The 19,324-nt window shown below is 39.2% G+C and overlaps 1 protein-coding gene across 1 annotated transcript in view; it reads left to right on the top strand.

Moving 5' to 3' along the window:
* syt9a (synaptotagmin IXa) overlaps window positions 1-18,237 on the top strand; it is a 28,094-nt gene extending 9,857 nt beyond the window's left edge. Inside the window, exons 2-7 of the mRNA XM_061701294.1 lie at window positions 4,425-4,923; window positions 5,197-5,752; window positions 10,223-10,343; window positions 10,441-10,612; window positions 10,770-10,899; window positions 16,692-18,237. Of these exons, the coding sequence (XP_061557278.1) occupies window positions 4,425-4,923; window positions 5,197-5,752; window positions 10,223-10,343; window positions 10,441-10,612; window positions 10,770-10,899; window positions 16,692-16,760 (1,547 nt within the window). The 3' untranslated portion in view covers window positions 16,761-18,237. The remainder of the gene's footprint in view (window positions 1-4,424; window positions 4,924-5,196; window positions 5,753-10,222; window positions 10,344-10,440; window positions 10,613-10,769; window positions 10,900-16,691) is intronic.
* The last annotated feature ends 1,087 nt before the right edge of the window (window positions 18,238-19,324 follow it).

The following is a 19,324-nucleotide window of genomic DNA, read 5'->3' as shown; positions in this document are numbered from 1 at the left end:
GAAAGCATGAAAATGAGACAAGAGATCCACATTTCATCTTTTATTTCCATTTTCTTTACATAGGGATATGATACACATCCTAGAAGATAGCGTGATTTGTAACAAAATCAAATGTACAGACAGACAATTTGACTTAATATTTCATTGCTAATCCTTTGCTTTCAGTACAGTAACTATCAAGCCTGTGACCTATTGACATCACCAAATGGTTTCCTTCTTCTTTGGTCATGCTTTTACAGGCTTTCACCGCATCCTCTTTCAGTTTTCCTTTTTTTCTAGGGTGTTCGTCCCTTCAGTCTCTTCTTTAACTGGCAAAATGCATGCACTTTAAGGTTGCAGTCTGGTGACTGCCTTGGCCAGTCAAAAATCTTACACTGGTTGCCCCTGATGAACTTATTTGTTGTTTTGGTACATTATTGTGCTACATGATGATGGATGCTGCCATGTGTTACATCGGTGACGGTTAGCAAACCTAAGTCATAGCATGAGCCACACTTACACGGTTGATCTTATATTTGTTGGTTGGTATCATGAGCAGATAGATCCTTTCTCCAAACCTTAGCCTTTCCATCACTTAAGGTTTGACATTTGTCTTATTGGTATATTAAAAAAATAAAATAAAAAAATCTGTTGTCAACCACTGTTGTTTTACTTGGCCAACCCATTTAATGTCTGTTACTTGTTTTATCTCATGCTTCAGGACATCCAAAATGTAGCTGTACTGTCTATGGCCAATATTTGTGCAATGGATCTGATTGAGTTGTCTTCCTTAGCTTCACAGTTACTTGTTTTTCACCCATAGAGCGTTCTCTTATTTGCACGTTTGTTACACCTCTAGGTATAAATGTATTCTTCACAGGCAAAACCCAAAACTCAAACTGAGGCCAGACATTCAGCGCTATTTTTTATTATTTTTAATAATCTATTTAATAGCAATAATGGGGAACAAAACACACATATTCAAATACCTTTGCTCACATGAAAAATGGGTGGGCTCAAACTAAATCTGCTATCTTTTAAGATGACATGTTGATCTATTGTTCATATTAATCTTTTGATTTCAAACCCATGTTTTCAGTCTACAGCAAAAATAAAGCAATTGGTCTCACTGTCTGAATACTTTTGGAGGGGGATGTACAGCTTCTTAATTTTCCCAATATCTTCGCGGGTAATGCATAAATATGAGGGACAAAAGTCAGGAAAATGCAGGTGGTGCGTATCTGCGAAGATTCACAATTTGGTAGAATTTGTTCTTGACCGACATTTGTATTCATGACAGAAAAATATGTGAAATACTCCTTATGATTATGATAATGGTTATCCATATCAGCTTGACTGGCCAAAAGGCTGCTGCTAATTTGACACAGTGGAACAAACAATGTGGAAAAAGTTAGTAAATGCGTTGTTATCTTATCGGTGATAATGGATTTTACCTCGTTGCTTGCTTTTATTAGCTGAACTGCAGTCATTATGATTAATTGTCCTTAGAGTTGCTTTACGGCACATTGAAAAACCCATAGAAATCTGTTCCAAAACTATAAGTCTATAAAATGTACCGGCTTTATTACCCAATAGCATGCAGCAGAGTCAAGACATGACCCGAGTTCAAGTCTGCCTCACTGCCCTCCCACAGAACGAGGCGAAACGAGCCAATAATAGATACTGTCAGAATGATACGGCAGACTGATTTTATTACAGCACTGCAAGGGAGCATATGTGTGAGCATGAGCTCAGCTACAAAGGAAATGGTAAGGTCAGTTACCAATTCATCACAATTGCTCAGAATTTCCACATTGTTTTTCCTAATCATTAGAAATTGGAGCCATCTTCACATATACACAGTCTAGTTCCCCCCGCTGCTTCTCAATAGTTGTTGCCGGGCAACAGTTGAGTCCTGCACATGCAGATTAAAATTGCAATAAAACAACATGAAAAGCCTTGTTTATTTCATACAAAAAGAATTAAATAACAGTGCTTGTAAGTCCCAGAGGATCTTTGAACAGCCAAATAAAGAATATTAACCAAGAAATGACTAAACAGTGGAAAGCTATACCTATTATACACATTGTACCATAGATCCAGAGGTATTTTATGATTTTGCCTTTATACACCACAACAATGGATTTCAAATAAAATTTATCATCATCCAAAGAATACCACATCACATCATCACATGTAGGGGAGGTGTTATACTGTATGTGTGATTTTATTGTGACTTATTTGGCTCCAAAATATACAATATGTGCTAATTTCAAGTCAGTTGGCTTCATTTTCCTCACCAGGGAACATAAAAGATGCAAAGAAATAGCAGGCATCATCCTATGGCGACTACATAATTATATATTTTTGAATAAAGACAGATACTCATTCCAAGTCTTCATGAAAATATGCACACAACGTGGTTTTATGTACATGAACATGCTTTACCACTTGTGATGCACCATATAAAGATATCCATTTTGAATTTACAATTGCACTTTTATGTAGAAAAAATACAGAGGCTGAAATAAGTATTTAACACGTCACCATTTTTTTCACTAAATATACTTCCAAAGGTGCTATTGACCTGAAAATTCCACCAGATGTTGGGAACAGCCCATGTAATCAATACAGACGAAGAAAATAGAACAAATAAGCTCAGAAATTAAGTTGGGTGTAAAAATGTGAACTGATGCAGGGAAAAAGTATTGAACACATGAAGAAAGGGAGGAAAGGGGGAAAGCCAAGGAAAGGAAAGGGGGAAAGCCAAGACAACAGCTAACATTTATCAATAATCAAACAGCAATCCAGCCCCTTGTCAGTGCAAATGAATATTAGCAGGTTCAGCCCTAATTGATGGTCGACAAAAAAGTCTCGTTGCCAAGGGGTGAGTCAAAACACATCTCATGATGGGTAAGAGCGAAGAGCTTTCTCAAGACCATCGCAAAGTAATTGCTGCAAAACATTGGTAACAGGCGCATATCTAAGCTTCTGAACGTTCCAGTGAGCACGGTTCGGCCATAATACATAAGTGGAAAGCCAATCATATCACCATAAATTTGCCTCGATCAGGTGTTCCTCGCAATATTTCTGACAGAGGAGTGCAAAGAATAATCAGAAGAGTTGTCCGAGAGCTAAGGACCACCTGTGGAGAACTTCAAAAAGACCTGGAATTAGCACGTGCTGGTGATCTGGAATTAGCAGGTACTGTTGTCACAACAACAGTTTTGACAACAACAGTGAAATACTTGGAAAATATAGTCTGGTGGGATGAGAGAAAAATTTAACTGTTTGGATGCCCTAATGCACACTACATTTGGAGGAGAAATGGCAGTTTCTCCATAGGGGAGGCGTCTTGAAGCTGCCATTGCAAACAAAGGCTGTTGTACAAAGTATTAAATAAATATTAATATTAAATATTAATTAAATAAATACCAGCTGTGTGTTCAACACTTTTCCCCTGTGTCATTTCACATTATTACACACGACTTCCTTTCTGAGTTTATTTGTTTTGCTTTTTTTGTATGAATGGATTACTTGGGTTGTTCTCAACATCTGGTGAACTTTTCATGTCAATAGCACCTTGGGAAATATATTTAAAGAGAAAAATTGTGACTTGTTAAATATTTATTTCAGCCTCTGTGTATATATATATATATATATATATATATATATATATATATATATACTTTATGTATTCGACTGCTTACTGTTATGTTTCAACAGTTTCATATGATATAGTTCTTTGTAAAATATCCTCGATGATTAAAAGGACAAAGGATTCAGAAAACCTTTCATGACTATTGGCTGACGTCGCTCGATGGTCACCAGTACACCCAGGTGTAAATAATCCCACCATTACACAATGTTATGCTGTTCAAAATAAATTTAGTTGAAACGCTCTTTGAGAACCATAACTGGGAAATGTCTTGCAAACTGTAGGTAAATGTTAGTGAATCTCAACATAAATTATTTTTTGTTATTGCTGCTAGTTGTGTTTAGGTATAAGCTTTTAGTTCATTATTATTTTTTTTTATTTCAACAATGATGTGAAAACATGTCCTTTGTTGTTTGGCAAAGCATTAAGAATTGCAGGACATATTAACTTCAATTTGCAGACATTTTACACTTCAGGGGATAATTAAGTGACTCGCTTATCCTTAATCTTATTGAGTTATTACTGTAATTTCACTTGTAGACTCATTATAAATTGTTGTGCCTGTAGATGAGCAGCAGCATTTTAGTTTGAAAAGTATTGATGTGGCACCAACCATGGGTGGACAGAAGTCAGAAACAAATAGTAAGGACACTGCCACAAAAGATCACTACTTGGCCTGGCTGGACACTGCCCTCCTACCACTAATGCAGAGTTATCACTGTACAACATAAAAACAGAAACGGCTGCCTTTTGTTCAGTTCCTGTCACTCTTGTTTGCCTTCTACAGATGTGTCGGTAAGTCTGCTGTCACTGGTCGTGACGGCCTGTGGCTTGGCTCTATTTGGGGTCTCCCTCTTTGTGTCCTGGAAGCTCTGCTGGATCCCATGGAGGGAGCGTGGTCTCTCCCCCACGACCAAGGAGCCCCACGGCGGGCACCTCAACCCGGCCATGAGCCCTTTGTCCTCACAGCCAGTACAGAGGCAGCCAGTTTACGCGGCCGTGGACCCCCCGGCTCACACACGCCTTGAGTCGTCCCACTGCTCAATAGCCAAGGAGCCAACTCCTATGGCATCAGTTGCATCGGTGGAGGCTCCGGTAACTCCTGTATCACCCCCTCCTGTCGCCCTGGCGCCACCGGAGGCAGCCATGAAGATCAGTCACACGTCCCCAGACATTCCACTCGACGCCCAGGAAAAAAGTCGGGAAAACGGGGTTCATACAAACCCTCGGATTCAGAGACAGACTACGGAACCCTCACCCTCCGGCCACCCCATGTCAGAAATTGGGTAGGTTTATTTTTTTGTAAACATAAATGTTACTTTAAACATAACAATACTTGTCTCACTTGTTCTCAATAAGTTATGTTGTATAATACAGATAATAGGATACATGAAAAGTTCTATGAAATTTGTTTAACAAAATTCAGGCATATGTACAGTAGGAGGTGCACAGGGTATTTATGAAGATGTGCAATTCGGCGAGGATCTAAATTAGGAATCTTCAGTCTCGGGAGAAGACTCCTGCAGTTTGCCTTTACTGTCGATATTCTTTGTCCACAGACAGGGCTCGATACGCCGGCATATGAACCTGTCAAATCCCGACTTCAACGTGGCTCAGTTCCAAAGGCAGGACTCACTCACTGGAATGGGATTGGGCCTCGGACGCCTCAAACCTGAGCTCTACAAACAACGTTCACTGGAAGGGGATGACGGAAGTTACAGAGGCGGAGGATGTGGGTGCCTCCACTTCATCCTCAAGTTTGACTGTGACCTGGAGCAGTTGATTGTTAAGATCCACAGAGCAGAGGACCTCCCAGCCAAGGATTTCTCTGGAACCTCTGACCCTTACGTGAAGATCTACCTGCTGCCTGATCGAATGACCAAGCATCAGACCAAGGTGCATCGTAAGACGTTAAACCCTGTGTTTGATGAGGTTTTCCTGTTTCCTGTGGCCTACTCAGAGCTTCCCACACGTAAACTGCACTTCAGCGTCTATGACTTTGACCGATTTTCACGCCATGACATTATCGGCCAAGTGGTTGTGGACAACTTCCTGGATCTGGCAGATTTCCCCCGGGAGACAAAACTCTGCCGGGAAATCAAATATGTGTCTACGGTGAGTAATTAAACCTTTTCAAAATGAGACAATCCTTTAATTGAGAGCTAAAGATTCGAATTCATGATCTTTACGGCCACATAATATATCTTTTAGATACAGTGCCATCTCTTGAGACTCCTCAGGAAAATTTTCAATAAATGCAGCTATGAAAAATAACCTCAGATGACAAATTGTTTTGAGGAAGTTCCAGATTGTCAAGACTGTCATATTTCTGTGTACAAAATTTCGAGTTCTGACTTGCAAAGTCTGGGAAAACTGATGTAACCCAACTGCACTGAGATGTAAACAACAATAGCGGCACCCATTGTGAATGGAAAATCTCAATTTATAGATAAATATAATCGATACAGTACTTATCTGTACTTATTACTTATACTAGATATAACTATTGTTTTTTTATAGCAAACTGTTCTGCATGGAAATTTGTATGAAGCTATATCATCATATAATTTCTGTATGAAGTGATTTCATGAAATGTAAAAACATTCCCCTCTTCAGAGCGCACAGGAATAAAGCATTCAACACGTCCAATATAAGGGACGGGGAAACATAATTAAACTACCCCAAAAAAAAAGACAGGTTTTAGTTGATTACCACAGATAAGCAGTCTGTAGTACACAATCAATGAGGAACAGATGGATCAAGTTTTGTAGCTCTTAGCTGTACTTAAATCAGATAGAAATTTTGAGGTGATTTAAGATAGAGGAAGTACCAACTTAACTTGTATTGTTACCGTTTGCAATTGCATTTGACTAACCTGGGGCGGCACGGTGACCGACTGGTTAGCACAGTTCTGAGGACCGAGGTTCAACTCCCGGCCTCGCCTGTGTGGCGCTTGCATTTTCTCGCCGTGCCTTCTCGGGTTTTCTCTTGGTACTCCGGTTTCCTCCCACATCCCAAAAACATGCGTGGTAGGTTGATTGAAGACTCTAAATTTTAAAATAGGTGTGAATGTGAGTGTGAATGGTTGTTTGTTTATGTGCCCTGTGATTGGCTGGTGGCCAGTTCAGGGTGTACCCCGCCTCTTGCCCGAAAATAGCTGGGATAGGCTCCAGCACGCCCGCGAGCCTAGTGAGGACAAGCGGTACAGAAAATGGATGGGATGGATGGATAACCTGGAGTTGCTTATTTTTTATTTTAAAAAAAAGAAATTTTTTAAATTAGCGTCATCATGAGGGATAGCATGTCTGTGTCGTTTGTGTCTGTCATGTTTGCTCCAAGAATTCCCCATCCCCATCTCACTATAGACACTGGTCACTTTAAAAAGCTTGCAATGTGTCACAATGCATGCAATATTTAATTTTATTTTTACTGACACTCTGGGAGGTATTTATTCAACAGTGTTATTATTTGCACTGGTACAGATTTGCACTGTAATATACAAAAAGCTTTTTCTACTATTTTGGGCATCTCAATTACGTACATGAGTGGGTCAAAATATTATCTGATGCTGTGCAGTTCTAAACCACTGCAACTACAGCAACAATAATAAAATATTGTGAAATGAATACCTCTCTGTCGGTGTCAATCAAAATCGAGCATTATTAACTCTGTACAGATACAGCGGTTGTATGTTATTGAATTGTGTGCACTTGGTTAACCTTATGTTGTAGCCAGTTAAAAAGCATTTTTCATACTTGTGGCCAATTTCTAGCAATATTATTGGTAAGGCAGAACAGGGACATCGCTAGGTTCTGACATTTGGGGTGGCTTGGGCCCCTCTTCAATTTTTTTTGTCGGGGGGCGGGTCAGGTGATGTAGGGGATCAAATTTTTGTTTTTTACCCCCAAAACAAATCGACGAGGGGCGAGGGGTGGTGGTGGGTGTGAGGGTGAAACATTTTCAAATGTGAAAAGGGGTATTGTATTGCCGGTGTGCTTGCTCATATATACTGAATGTTACTTTTCGTTGATCCAGGGGGCATTTTGGGGAAACCACAATTTATTTTAGGGGGGCTAAGAAAACAAAACTTTGGCAAAAACACATACTGAGGAGTTTTTTTCTTTGGGGGGGGGCTTCAGCCCCTCTAAAATAGGCATAGCAACGCCACTGAGGCAGGCTGTTATCCACATTACAAAAGCCTTAGAAGCCTTAGAAACACTGAAAAATCAATATTTGATAATCTATTTATGCATTCATTTCTTAATACTAATGAAACCTCAACCACCATATAAATTGGATTCTTTAAACAACTGAATCAAATTAAATACCCAAAGAACAAGACAACCTGTACAGAGAGCAGCAGAAGAAATTGGTGAAGAAATCATTAAGAGCTACTTAAACGCGTCTTCTCGTGCTTTGTCTCACTGGAAGAAAAAGGAACAAAAGCTGCCTTGGGTAATTGCACAAATCTCATTTATTGAAATTACAACCTTTAGCAATGGCAATCACCCTGTACAGTGACATTGAATTTAATGACTCAAAAAGACTTTGAATACATTTTGTATTAACAGAGGGAACCGTTCCTAGTTCGGAAGGGCCAGCCAAATATTTTTGCCTGCTTAATTGGGCCAGAACAATATCTGTAAGCACAGTGGCACAATGATCCTCGTAAAAACAATTTTGTTCCCCCCCCATCAACCCCATTGTTTTCTGCACTTCCTCATGTAATCATGAGATGATGGCACACAATCAACATGATACATCAATTATGTAAATTGGTCATTTTTGTTCATGATCTGTTGATGCTGATATCAAGTTTTGTGAGTAAAGCAGTTGATTTCCTTCTACATTCATCTGAACACCACTAGTACAGATAGCCTCTAAAAATAAAAAAAATTTTATTCGTGATTTTATTGATTTTGTCAATATTGTTTTGTATACAAAGTCCCAATTGATGAATGCTTTTGGGTGCTGCCATTTCCCATTGATTGATTGTAGTCAGTAGCCAGATCTGGAATGTGACTGGCAATCTGGTGCTCTCCAATCATATGTTGATTACCTTTCTGTGAGCTAGCTGCAGCACACACAAACACGCACGGCGCGCAGACTGTTGCATACTGTGCACAGTTTGCTTTGTTGCAAAAGCCAACAGGCCCTGTAAATACAGTACCAACCATGGCAATATGTTGCAGCCATCAGCAGTTTTAGCCAATTTATTTGAAAGGAGAAAGGAAATTAGACAATAATTGCATCAGTATTTCCTGTGAGGCACACCATATTATTGTTTCTTTGCCAGGTTTTACAATCTGTTATTGCAACATGAATGGAGAATACATATACTCAAGTACCATTTTATTCATATGAAAAGATGCATTTATTGTCACTGTATTGATTACACAATGACATTTGAGGTGCTTATCTCAATAAAACAAAGTTTGAAATAATCAAACACAAAAGGATATTCTGCTACAAAAATACAAAGAAAATGAAATGCTTTGTTTTGCACAGATCATGACCTATGAAATAGTTTCATTAATACTTCAAAACAACTTATTAAAGAATTTTGCTACTTTTCTGGTGATGGCTGTTATTTTTAGCCATCCATTCAACAAATAAAAACACAATCATTTTAACTCAAATGGCCAGGTTATGTATAATTTTGGATTTAACTGTACTATTTTCATTCATTCCAGAATCAAGGGAGCTTGTTGCAAAATGTAGACTTAAAAGCAAGCCTCGCAATCAGTTAAGAGAGATCAAGATAATGATGAAAGGGAGATAACCAAATACAATGAAAGATGTCATATAGATATAGATTTGTTATACACAATACAATGATTAAACTTGAAAAACAACAACTCAAAAAGGTCAGCACTGCAATAATTTTGTGGGTTTATTGATCAAAGGGTTATAAATAATGAAGGGTTATTAAATCCGTAACATTCACTGCTCTCGCAGCAGTCATCTGCACTTACAGTATTCTTCTCTTCCTACTTCTATTTGCATCTTTACGAAGAGGATGCCCTTAATTTTCTTGACTCCTTTATTTAAGCAGGAAGGGTGGCCATGTGAGTAACCACAGTTATGCTTTGGTTAAGATTCAAACAGCTGACCATACTTTACTAAGCTGGCATAGTCAATTGCCAAGTGTGTGTTTCATTATAGCTCCTTGAAATGCCCACTTGCACAGCAGGCAAAGAGACGATTCTTTTAAATGACTCGCCTGAAATTCCACTTCCTAAATGTTCTGTCTCGTCACATATAACAGCAATGATTATGTGAAACAGCTCAAACCAAACCAGACAAGAGTTCTTCACCAGACATATGTGTGTGCTGCTTCTTACCTCTTCTCTGGAGTTATTTTAAGAGCAAGTGTTAAGTGTGCTTCTGCCTTTCTCCATTCGAACATACTGTAAGTCTCCATCTGTGGAGAAACAAGAGCATGCCTTAATTGAAACACATTTTTTAGCCAACGCCTTGCACGCTTAGTCCATGCCATAAAATCAGCAGTGAAAAAGTCATGTCCATTTGCCTGTATTTAATATGAATGCTATGAGTGATGAAATGTGATTTGTTATCTTTTAGGATAATGTGGACCTGGGTGATCTAATGTTTTCTCTGTGTTACTTACCAACTGCCGGGAGGCTGACCATAACAATGATAAAGGCTCGCAATCTGAAGGCCATGGACATCACAGGTGCATCTGGTAATTAAAAGTCCAATTCTCTTTCGGAGTCACGAGCCTTGATCAGTGCCTTGAATCTGTTTCATTCATAGCCTGTTTCCCCCCCCCAACCCTCCAGATCCATATGTGAAGGTTTCACTCATGTGTGACGGTCGCAGACTGAAGAAGCGGAAGACCTCCACAAAGAGGAACACTTTGAATCCCGTCTATAACGAGGCCATTGTTTTCGATGTTCCCCCTGAGAACATAGAGCAAATCAGCCTTTTGATTGCAGTGATGGATTATGACCGGTTAGAAACCTTCTGCAACAATTCTCATTCTGGTTTCCAGTTTCAAACAAACTCTGGCATTCAAGCAACATGTTGACCTTCTTTTCTTGTAAGTCACTTTCAACATTGGCAGTGTAGTTGGTGACCATATGTCTTCTCTTTCCTCCTGTGTGCACAGAGTTGGTCATAATGAAGTCATCGGTGTGTGCCGGGTTGGCAATGATGCAGACAACCTTGGTCGGGACCACTGGAGTGAAATGCTCACGTACCCCCGAAAACCTGTCGCGCACTGGCATCCTCTTGTGGAGGTGATTACTTTAAAAAGATGTGTCTGTTCTATGCACGTGTTAGGACTGACATTTTTAATAATCTACTATTTGTCGAATACTTCAAAATGCTACAGTGGAACCTCATAATACAAATGACCTAAAGGTTGTACAACCTGACCAAAATGTTTGGCAGTAATCGGCCTCAAAACATAAAGAAACTTGGGATGTCGACCCATCGTCATGGAGGAGATAATTCACAAGCGCACTTCTCTATAGGGCTAAGACTGTCAAGGCAGAATATGTTAGTGCACAGAGTCAGAATCCATCCATCGAGTAGGACAATGACCCAACTAGTGTTTTGGGTCTAAAGCAAAGCAAGCGAAGCAAATTTATTTATATAGCGCATTTCATACACAAGGTAACTCAATGTGCTTTACATGATTAAAAGCATTTAAAACCTGGAATTAAAAACATTCACACTTGGGGCTGATGTCACTTCTGTTGGCAACTTATTCCATTTGTGTGCAGCAAAACAGTTAAATGCTGCTTCACCATGTGTCCTTTGGACTCTGTGTACCACTATCTGGCCAGAGTCTGTAGATCTCCATTCGCATTTATTTCATGTATTCAGGACCTAAACCATTTAGTGATTTATAGTCCAGTAACACAACTTTAAAATCTATGCTCAAGCTGACTGAGAGCCAGTGTAGAGACTTTAGAATTGGAGTAATATATTCTGACATCTTTGTTCTGGTCAGAACCCGAGTTTTAAAATTCTGAATGAGCTGCAGCTGTTTAATGATTTTTTTGGGGAGTCCAGTCAGAAGACCATGACAATAGTCTAGGCTACTTAAAATAAAAATATGGATGAGCTTCTCCTGGTCTGCTTGACACATGCAAGCCTTCACCCTGGATATGCTCTTCCGCTGGTAGAAGGCTGTTTGAGTAAGTTATTTAATTTGACTTTTGAAAGTCAGGTCGGAATCTATCAGTACACCAAGGGTTCGGACTTGGTCTTTGCTTTTTAAAGAGAGTGACTCCAGGTATTTACTAACAGCAATCCTCTTTTCTTTACTGCCAAAAACAATTATTTCAGTGTTGTTGTGGTTGTTTTGAAGAAAGTTTTGGCTCATCCAGCTATTTATCTGTTTTAGACTGTAGTCATCTGTAGACATTGCTGGATATAACTTTGTGTCATCTGCATAGCTATGATAGTCAACGCTAAAGTTCTGAAGAATTTGGCCCAAGGGGAGTACCTACAGGCTGAACAGGAGGGGTCCAAGAACTGACCCTTGAGGGACCCTATAGGTCATTGCCATTCGATGACTTCCAGTGGTTACGAAATAACTCCTTTCCTCCAGGAGTCACCCGAACCATTTAAGAAAAAAAAGACACTCAAGAAGGGCTAACAAAAGACTGGACTATTCTGAAGTGGCCTTCAATGAGTTCTGATCTAAATCCTATTGAAAATCTAGTAAAGGAGCTGAAATGTGCAGTCTGGAGAAGCTGAGCTTCCTCAAGAAGTGGGCAAAAATACCTGTCTCAGTCTCAGTGAGAGTTACCAAAATTGTTTCATTGCCTCAAAAGGTTGTGCAAAAAAATATTAAATCAAGGGGACCATCAATTTTCTCCAGTTCACCTTCATTAATTTGTATTTTCCCCAAAAATTGCTAGACCACAAAAATGCCTGACTTCCATTCGTTAATTTTCAACAATTTTGTATCTATTATTACTTTTGTCAGTTTTCACAGAAAGACTCATAATGGTCCTCCTCAAGGTCCAACAGCTATGCCTAAGTGTGTAATAATGCTCATTTTTGATTGACACTGTCGAAGATGTATTCATCGAACAATTATGTACTGTACTCTATATGGTTGTCATTGTCATTTGGACGTTAATGACAACAACACCATCATCATTGATAATAATCTTAACTGGCTTTTTGACTTGTAACTATAGATTAAAAATACAATGCCAAAGTCCATCCATCCATCCATTTTCTGAGCCGCTTCTCCTCACTAGGGTCGCGGGCGTGGTGGAGCCTATCCCAGCTGTCATCGGGCAGCAGGCGGGGTTTTATATACCCTGAACTAGTTGCCAGCCAATCGCAGGGCACATACAAACAAACAACCATTCGCACTCACAGTCATGCCTACGGGCAATTTAGAGTCTCCAATTAATGCATGTTTTTGGGATGTGGGAGGGAACCGGAGTGCCCGGAGAAAACCCACGCAGGCACGGGGAGAACATGCAAACTCCACACAGGCGGGGCCGGGGATTGAACTGTGAGGCTGGCGCTCTAACCAGTCGTCCACCGTGCCGCCCAATGCCAAATTCAGTTATCTTAATTCTGTAATTCTGTATTAAAAGTCTGGGCTTAATAATAACTACATTTTTATTTGTATAGTATAGTATTTGTATTTGTAAATTACAGATCAGATGATGAATACAGGACGCAGGGTCTTTTCGTCTTTGCAGAGTTCAATTTTGGGATCTTATTCCATTGTGTTGGTGCACCTAATGAAGCAGCCATTGAGTTTATATTGGCAATGTGGCGAAAATGTCCAAGTAAAACAAATTGGAGCTCGGGCTCCGTGGACGTCTTTTGGAGTCTAACCTCGGGGAAAGCAAGTTCAAGTGTTTTGGCTCTGGGGAGACAGCTTCAAGTAGAGCGAGAGAAAAACCTCTCTCTGCTAGGCTTGGCTTTAATTCCACACCCATGCGTTTGAATTAATTATCTGCAAAATCTAGGAAGTTTTTTGTCAGAAGGAAAAGAGGGCATTAAGAGAATTCATCACCTCATTAACTTTCTTAATGAGAAAGGGTACACTGCTGGTCAGATTCCATTGTCACTGTGAATGCTGGCATGTGGACCCAAGTGCAGGAAAAAAAAAACCAGGCATGCACTTTATTTCTTAACTAGAACTTTCAACTCCTTGGAAATTGCTCAGAGATACTGTGACTTAGCTGAAAATGCCAAAAACACAATGAACCAATGACTATAATAATGGTTGGTATGTCACATCATATGATAGTGATTCAAATGGCCAATTCATACACACTATATACTAGGGTTGAATACACTTTCTTCCGGGAAAGAGTTATTCGGATTCTGAGTAAATATTTCCAATAGGAAATAATGGAGGTCTTATAGTATAATGCGTGAAGACTGCTTTACTTTTAGAGGCATATTTTCTCCTGTATATTGTGTTCAAATTTTAAATTGAATGACTTCAGGCGCATTGAATTTCAGAGGTTTCATTGTATTTCTGACTTCCCGGCAGTCTTGAATGTAGCATGAGTAATACGAGGTGATGCCAAGATATCATTGCCACATTATTCCATTATTTGGCATCAATAGTTTGATCCTTCAGAACCAGCAAGTGCCAAGGTTGAGATAAGTAATACCTCGCTCATCTGAAAGGGAGACATATTATTTGATTGCGCTTAAGTCCTTGAAAGGAGGCACTATGATCCGGTTCTTTTATTGAACCAGATAAAATAAAATGAGCAGTAAAATCAGAAGCAAAACAATGTTTCACTAAATGAAGAAGACTGACTAATACGTAACAGCATTAGTTTGAATGCTTGTCTAGTACCAGTCATTCAGTCACAAAATGGAGTAAGGCCAGCTGGACTTCAAACAAGCAACTAAACCAATAACAACAAAAAACTGTTCAACAAGTAAATGTGCATCTAAATAAATTATAATTAGAAAATAATAATTATAATTAGAAAATCATATATTTCTGGAGTTCAATTCAAAAACTCATATCGAGTCCATCCACAGAGTAAACTATTTTATTCATTTTATTTGTTAATATTTTGATGGCCGGCACGGTGGACGACTGGTTAGGTAGGACATCTGCCTCACAGTTCTGGGGATTAATATGGAAATGAAGTTGGAATTGACATTTTGAAGAGTATTTTCTTGGGTTGAAAGAATTTGTATAATTTATGAGTTTCACTTTTGGATTAGCAATGCTGAAATACAAAAAAAACTCTCTTACATTATTCTAATTTATTGAGATGCACCTGTAAACATGGTGAGACAAAAGAACCCAACAGGGAAGGAGATGAATAAAAAGACGATTGTGCTGATGAGGTGAGCTAAGAGAAACTAGTTGGGACCAGGCTCTCAACATCGTTAAAATCTTCTCATGTTTTGTCCCGATCAAAGGGCTCCCTGCGTTCTTGGCTTGTGCCAGTTACGTCATTTTAAATCGTTATCAGCGTTCTTATTTAAATAGCACAGTGGGAAACTAACGAGAGGGAGAGGAGAAGACAAAGCTTTGTTATGATTTGGCCGAAGGCGAGACGAGATGGATTTTCTTCCACTGGAAATACAATCAACTTTGTATGGGCGGGTCACATGGTTGTTAATAGAAAAGAAAGATGATGTGCAATTACTGTAACAGTCATACTTTGTTTGAATTGAGCATTTAGTGGGGATAAGCGGTACAGATGGAGTAGGGGAAAGTAAAACATATCTGTAGATTTCAATGGCCTCCCTCCTTACCCAAGTGGAGGGAGGGCTAGGTTTTGAAGTAATACGGCAAACAACCACCAGGCAGCAGTAATGATCTTTTGACTTCAATTTTGTTGACCTCAGCGGTGGCCTAGCTAAGGGGGGGAATTTTGTGATCTTCAATTATGATGTCATGAAAAGAGCTCCAGTGTGTTAATGAGTCAGCTGTAATTAACAGTCAAAAATAAAAACAATCATATTCTTGATCAAATTCCCACTTTTACATGCATATTACCAAAATGTATCCTCTGCATATAACCTGTCACAGTAGTAAAAATGGAAAGTACACACTGAAGCAGGGGGCGACTTTCGGGTGCAACACAACAAAACATTCGACCACTTCTGTCATCTTATCCTATTTCAAAAATTTGTAGCGTAAATCTTCTAATCCAACTTTTCCACACGATACATTCATGAAGAACCCCTATTCACCGTATCGTTCGAGTCTTGCCTTTGCTGGTTAGCTTTTTTACTAATGCCAGATGCTAATAAAGCCAAGCCCAAAAATCTCCACAGAACACTAAATGTGACACAATAGTTTTGTTTTTTTCAACTGATCTAACAGCTAAATGGCTGAATGACTCATGAATTTAAACAGGCTCCACAGCAACACAGTTTATATATACAAATATATATGTGTGTATATATATATATATATATATATATATAATACAGCTCATATAACATAGAAATATACAAAATACCACTATTAATTAATGAATTCATTTTTATGAACAGACTTTTCATTACATGTCATCATTTACATATATACTTGCAATTAGTTTTGGCCACAAAATCATTTCATTAAAACACTGTAATGCCTTTCTCTTGCTCTCTAATTCTCGATGCATGTAGCCTACCGTCCAACTGTTTATGATTTTGTATATGTGAATGTGGCATACTGGACGTGTTGTTCAACAATACAATCAGGCTCCAAAACTGAGGTCAGCTCACATGAAAGTGTTAACTGTCCTTTGAATGAAATTGGGGGGAAAAAAACGTCAGAACTTCAAGATTATTGATGAAAGACCATTTGTGGCCCATGTTGCGATCTAAAGTACTGTTGCAAACACAATAGTTGAACATAATCCAAATAAAACAATGATCTGCGCTCAGCTCTTAAACACATCTTTGCAGTGACTTGACAACTATATATTGTACCCCATTGGTTGGCAGTTTTGCTTCAGGGTTCGTTTTATTCAAAGTCATGTACAGTATTATCTTGGGCAAGTCAATATATGTGCCTGTGAATACCACAACTTTTTATATTATTGATGTTTTCATACTGTGATTTTTTTTGCAGTACCAGGGGACCACAGGTAGTAGCCAGGGAGGATCGTGTAACTCTCTGAAGGCACCTCCCTCACCATAACCCAGAATAACATTTTATGTAACATCTCGACGGGCCCTCGGCTCAGCCTTGTGCTGCTGTGGATTACTGCACACGCACAATGAAGTGAATAGTGCAGCCATCCGAGATATTTCAGGATGGAGAGACACAACTGGATCAGTTGCATGTCGAATGATCACATTGATGGAGGTTTTCTTTTCCATGAGTAAAATGACAGGAGTACACAGTCATGTGACGTCCGTCTTCTTGGGTTTACACATGATCCACTGTTTTTACATTGTCTTGTTACTTGTCTTTATCTGAGGTGAGTCTGTAATTGCACAACGTACTTTACAACCAGTCAAACTGCCTTTCTCTTTTATTTGGTGGTGATTGGTGCATGAGGTCTTGCTTGTTGTGATATCTCGCCTTTGTTTGTTTGTTTGTTTCCCTCTACTTTGGGTCTATGATGTGTTGTTCTGATTGTTGAAGTGCAGTGACAGTTGATTTCTCCAGAAAGTGTTTGTCAGTGAAGAAAAAGAAAACTAAATATTGTCAACAAATAGGATTAAATAAAAAATAGCCATCTTTGATCCAATTTCACCAGCAGAATTGTTCTCTTTTAAAACAAAACATTTGTACTTTTCATTCGTTGACAAGCTAAAACTCATATGTACTTATTTTATCTTTGTAGAAGATCTGAGTATCTTTGAAGAATACAAAAGGGTATTAGGCCCACGCTGAAATAAAAATAAACAATGACACAAGAGAAAAAAAAGGCAATATATGACAATGAAGTTGTCTGAAAATGTTGTCTCATTACATAATAGTAACAAAAAAAGTAAACTAGGTCTCTATCTCTCTCTAGGTCTCTCGATTGTCTGTCGCTGCTGGTTTCAAACTGTTATTTTTAGGTTTGTTGGGGAATGAAAAAAACAAAACAAACAACCTATAAATATTTCCCCCTTTAAGCATGGAACAGAGTAGAACTAAAAAATGGTGATTAACAATTACAAAAGGCTTTAAAAACGAGTCCATCACAAGTACAGCCATTTTCAGTAGCATCATATATGACTGTTTAGAATCAATGCACGTACAGTGGAACCTCGATAAAACGGACTGTCGGGACTGAACAATGTGTCCAAAAATAGTTTCTATTTGTCACTTAAACTGCTGTTGACAAAGTCTGTTAGTTCCAGAATTGGCCAATGTTGTTTACTGGCAGGCGGCACGGTGACCGACTGGTTAGAGCGTCAGCCTCACAGTTCTGAGGACCCAGGTTCAATCCCCGGCCCCGCCTGCGTGGAGTTTCCATGTTCTCCCCGTGCCTGCATGGGTTTTCTCCGGGCACTCCGGTTTCCTCCCACATCCCAAAAACATGCATTAATTGGAGACTCTAAATTGCCCGTAGGCGTGACTGTGAGTGCGAATGTTTGTTTGTTTCTATGTGCCCTGCGATTGGCTGGCAACCAGTTCAGGGTGTACCCCGCCTCCTGCCCGATGACAGCTGGGATAGGCTCCAGCACGCCCGCGACCCTAGTGAGGAGAAGCGGCTCAGAAAATGGATGGATGTTTACTGGCACTGTGGTGCAATGCAGGCAGAGAATGGGACTGACATTTCTGGGTCACAGATATACAGCAATGTTAACTCTAGTCTATTTTTGGTATGGTAAAAAAATTTTGCCAAGCCGTTCGTCTTAGGGAATGGATTTTGAACTCGGAAGCCAACTAATTCCTCGCGGTTCATGAAAGCGACTCGCCTATGATGAGTATTGTACGTCAACAATCTCACCATGCCCAACAATCTCACCATGCCCAAGGTACGTTTGGATGAAATGTGAACCTTTCAAACATTTTCAAGCTTTTTAAATTTTTTATTTACAATAACTTTGTCCTGAACTGGGCATTCTAGGCCATGAAAAAAACTTGTACTGTACATGAATATGGGTGCATATGGCCTCAAAAAAAAAAAGAAGTGCTTCAATATAACGGACAATCGGCTGTATCAGATGTCCCCCGGCCCCTATTAGTCCATTCTATCGAGGTTCCACCGTATTTCAAAGAAAATTGACTTTCTCCGACTGGATAGCTGATTGTGGACGCATATTGTGAATATCCAAAGATTTATTTCAAAACTAAAACCTGGAAACATATCTCACAATACACACTAATAAAGCTTTCCCTTGCAGTGCGCCATCAGATGGATTTCAGCCCTGGCAGAAGTAATCAAATGTTTTAGTCATAGTTTGTCAAGATGTTGTCAAACTCTTAAATGACTGGCTTATGAAGGACTTGTGTTATGGTTCTCTTTTGCATGCAAATATGGAATGGTTGAAGGTGATCCTGTTGTAGGCCTGGAAAAATAATAGCAGATTTTTTTGCCATTGTAATCAGTTCAAGAATGACTGCATATGACATTAAACATTCATTTTTTCCAGTTTCTAGTCATGTGGCCTAACAAATGTTTTTATTTACCTAAAATGTTTTGAGATTGCCACGTCTCTGTACTATGCCTAGGTGGATGTTACTTTTAGGCTAGTGCTGTTCTGTTTTACGTGTTTAACGGTGAGCGGTTGCAATAAAGCTTTGTCACTGCAATCACATGT

Source organism: Phycodurus eques, chromosome 2, assembly GCF_024500275.1.
Source record: "Phycodurus eques isolate BA_2022a chromosome 2, UOR_Pequ_1.1, whole genome shotgun sequence".
Taxonomy (NCBI): Eukaryota; Metazoa; Chordata; class Actinopteri; order Syngnathiformes; family Syngnathidae; genus Phycodurus; species Phycodurus eques.
The sequence above is the reverse complement of the archived record's forward strand: the minus strand, read 5'-3'. Positions and strand labels throughout refer to the sequence as shown.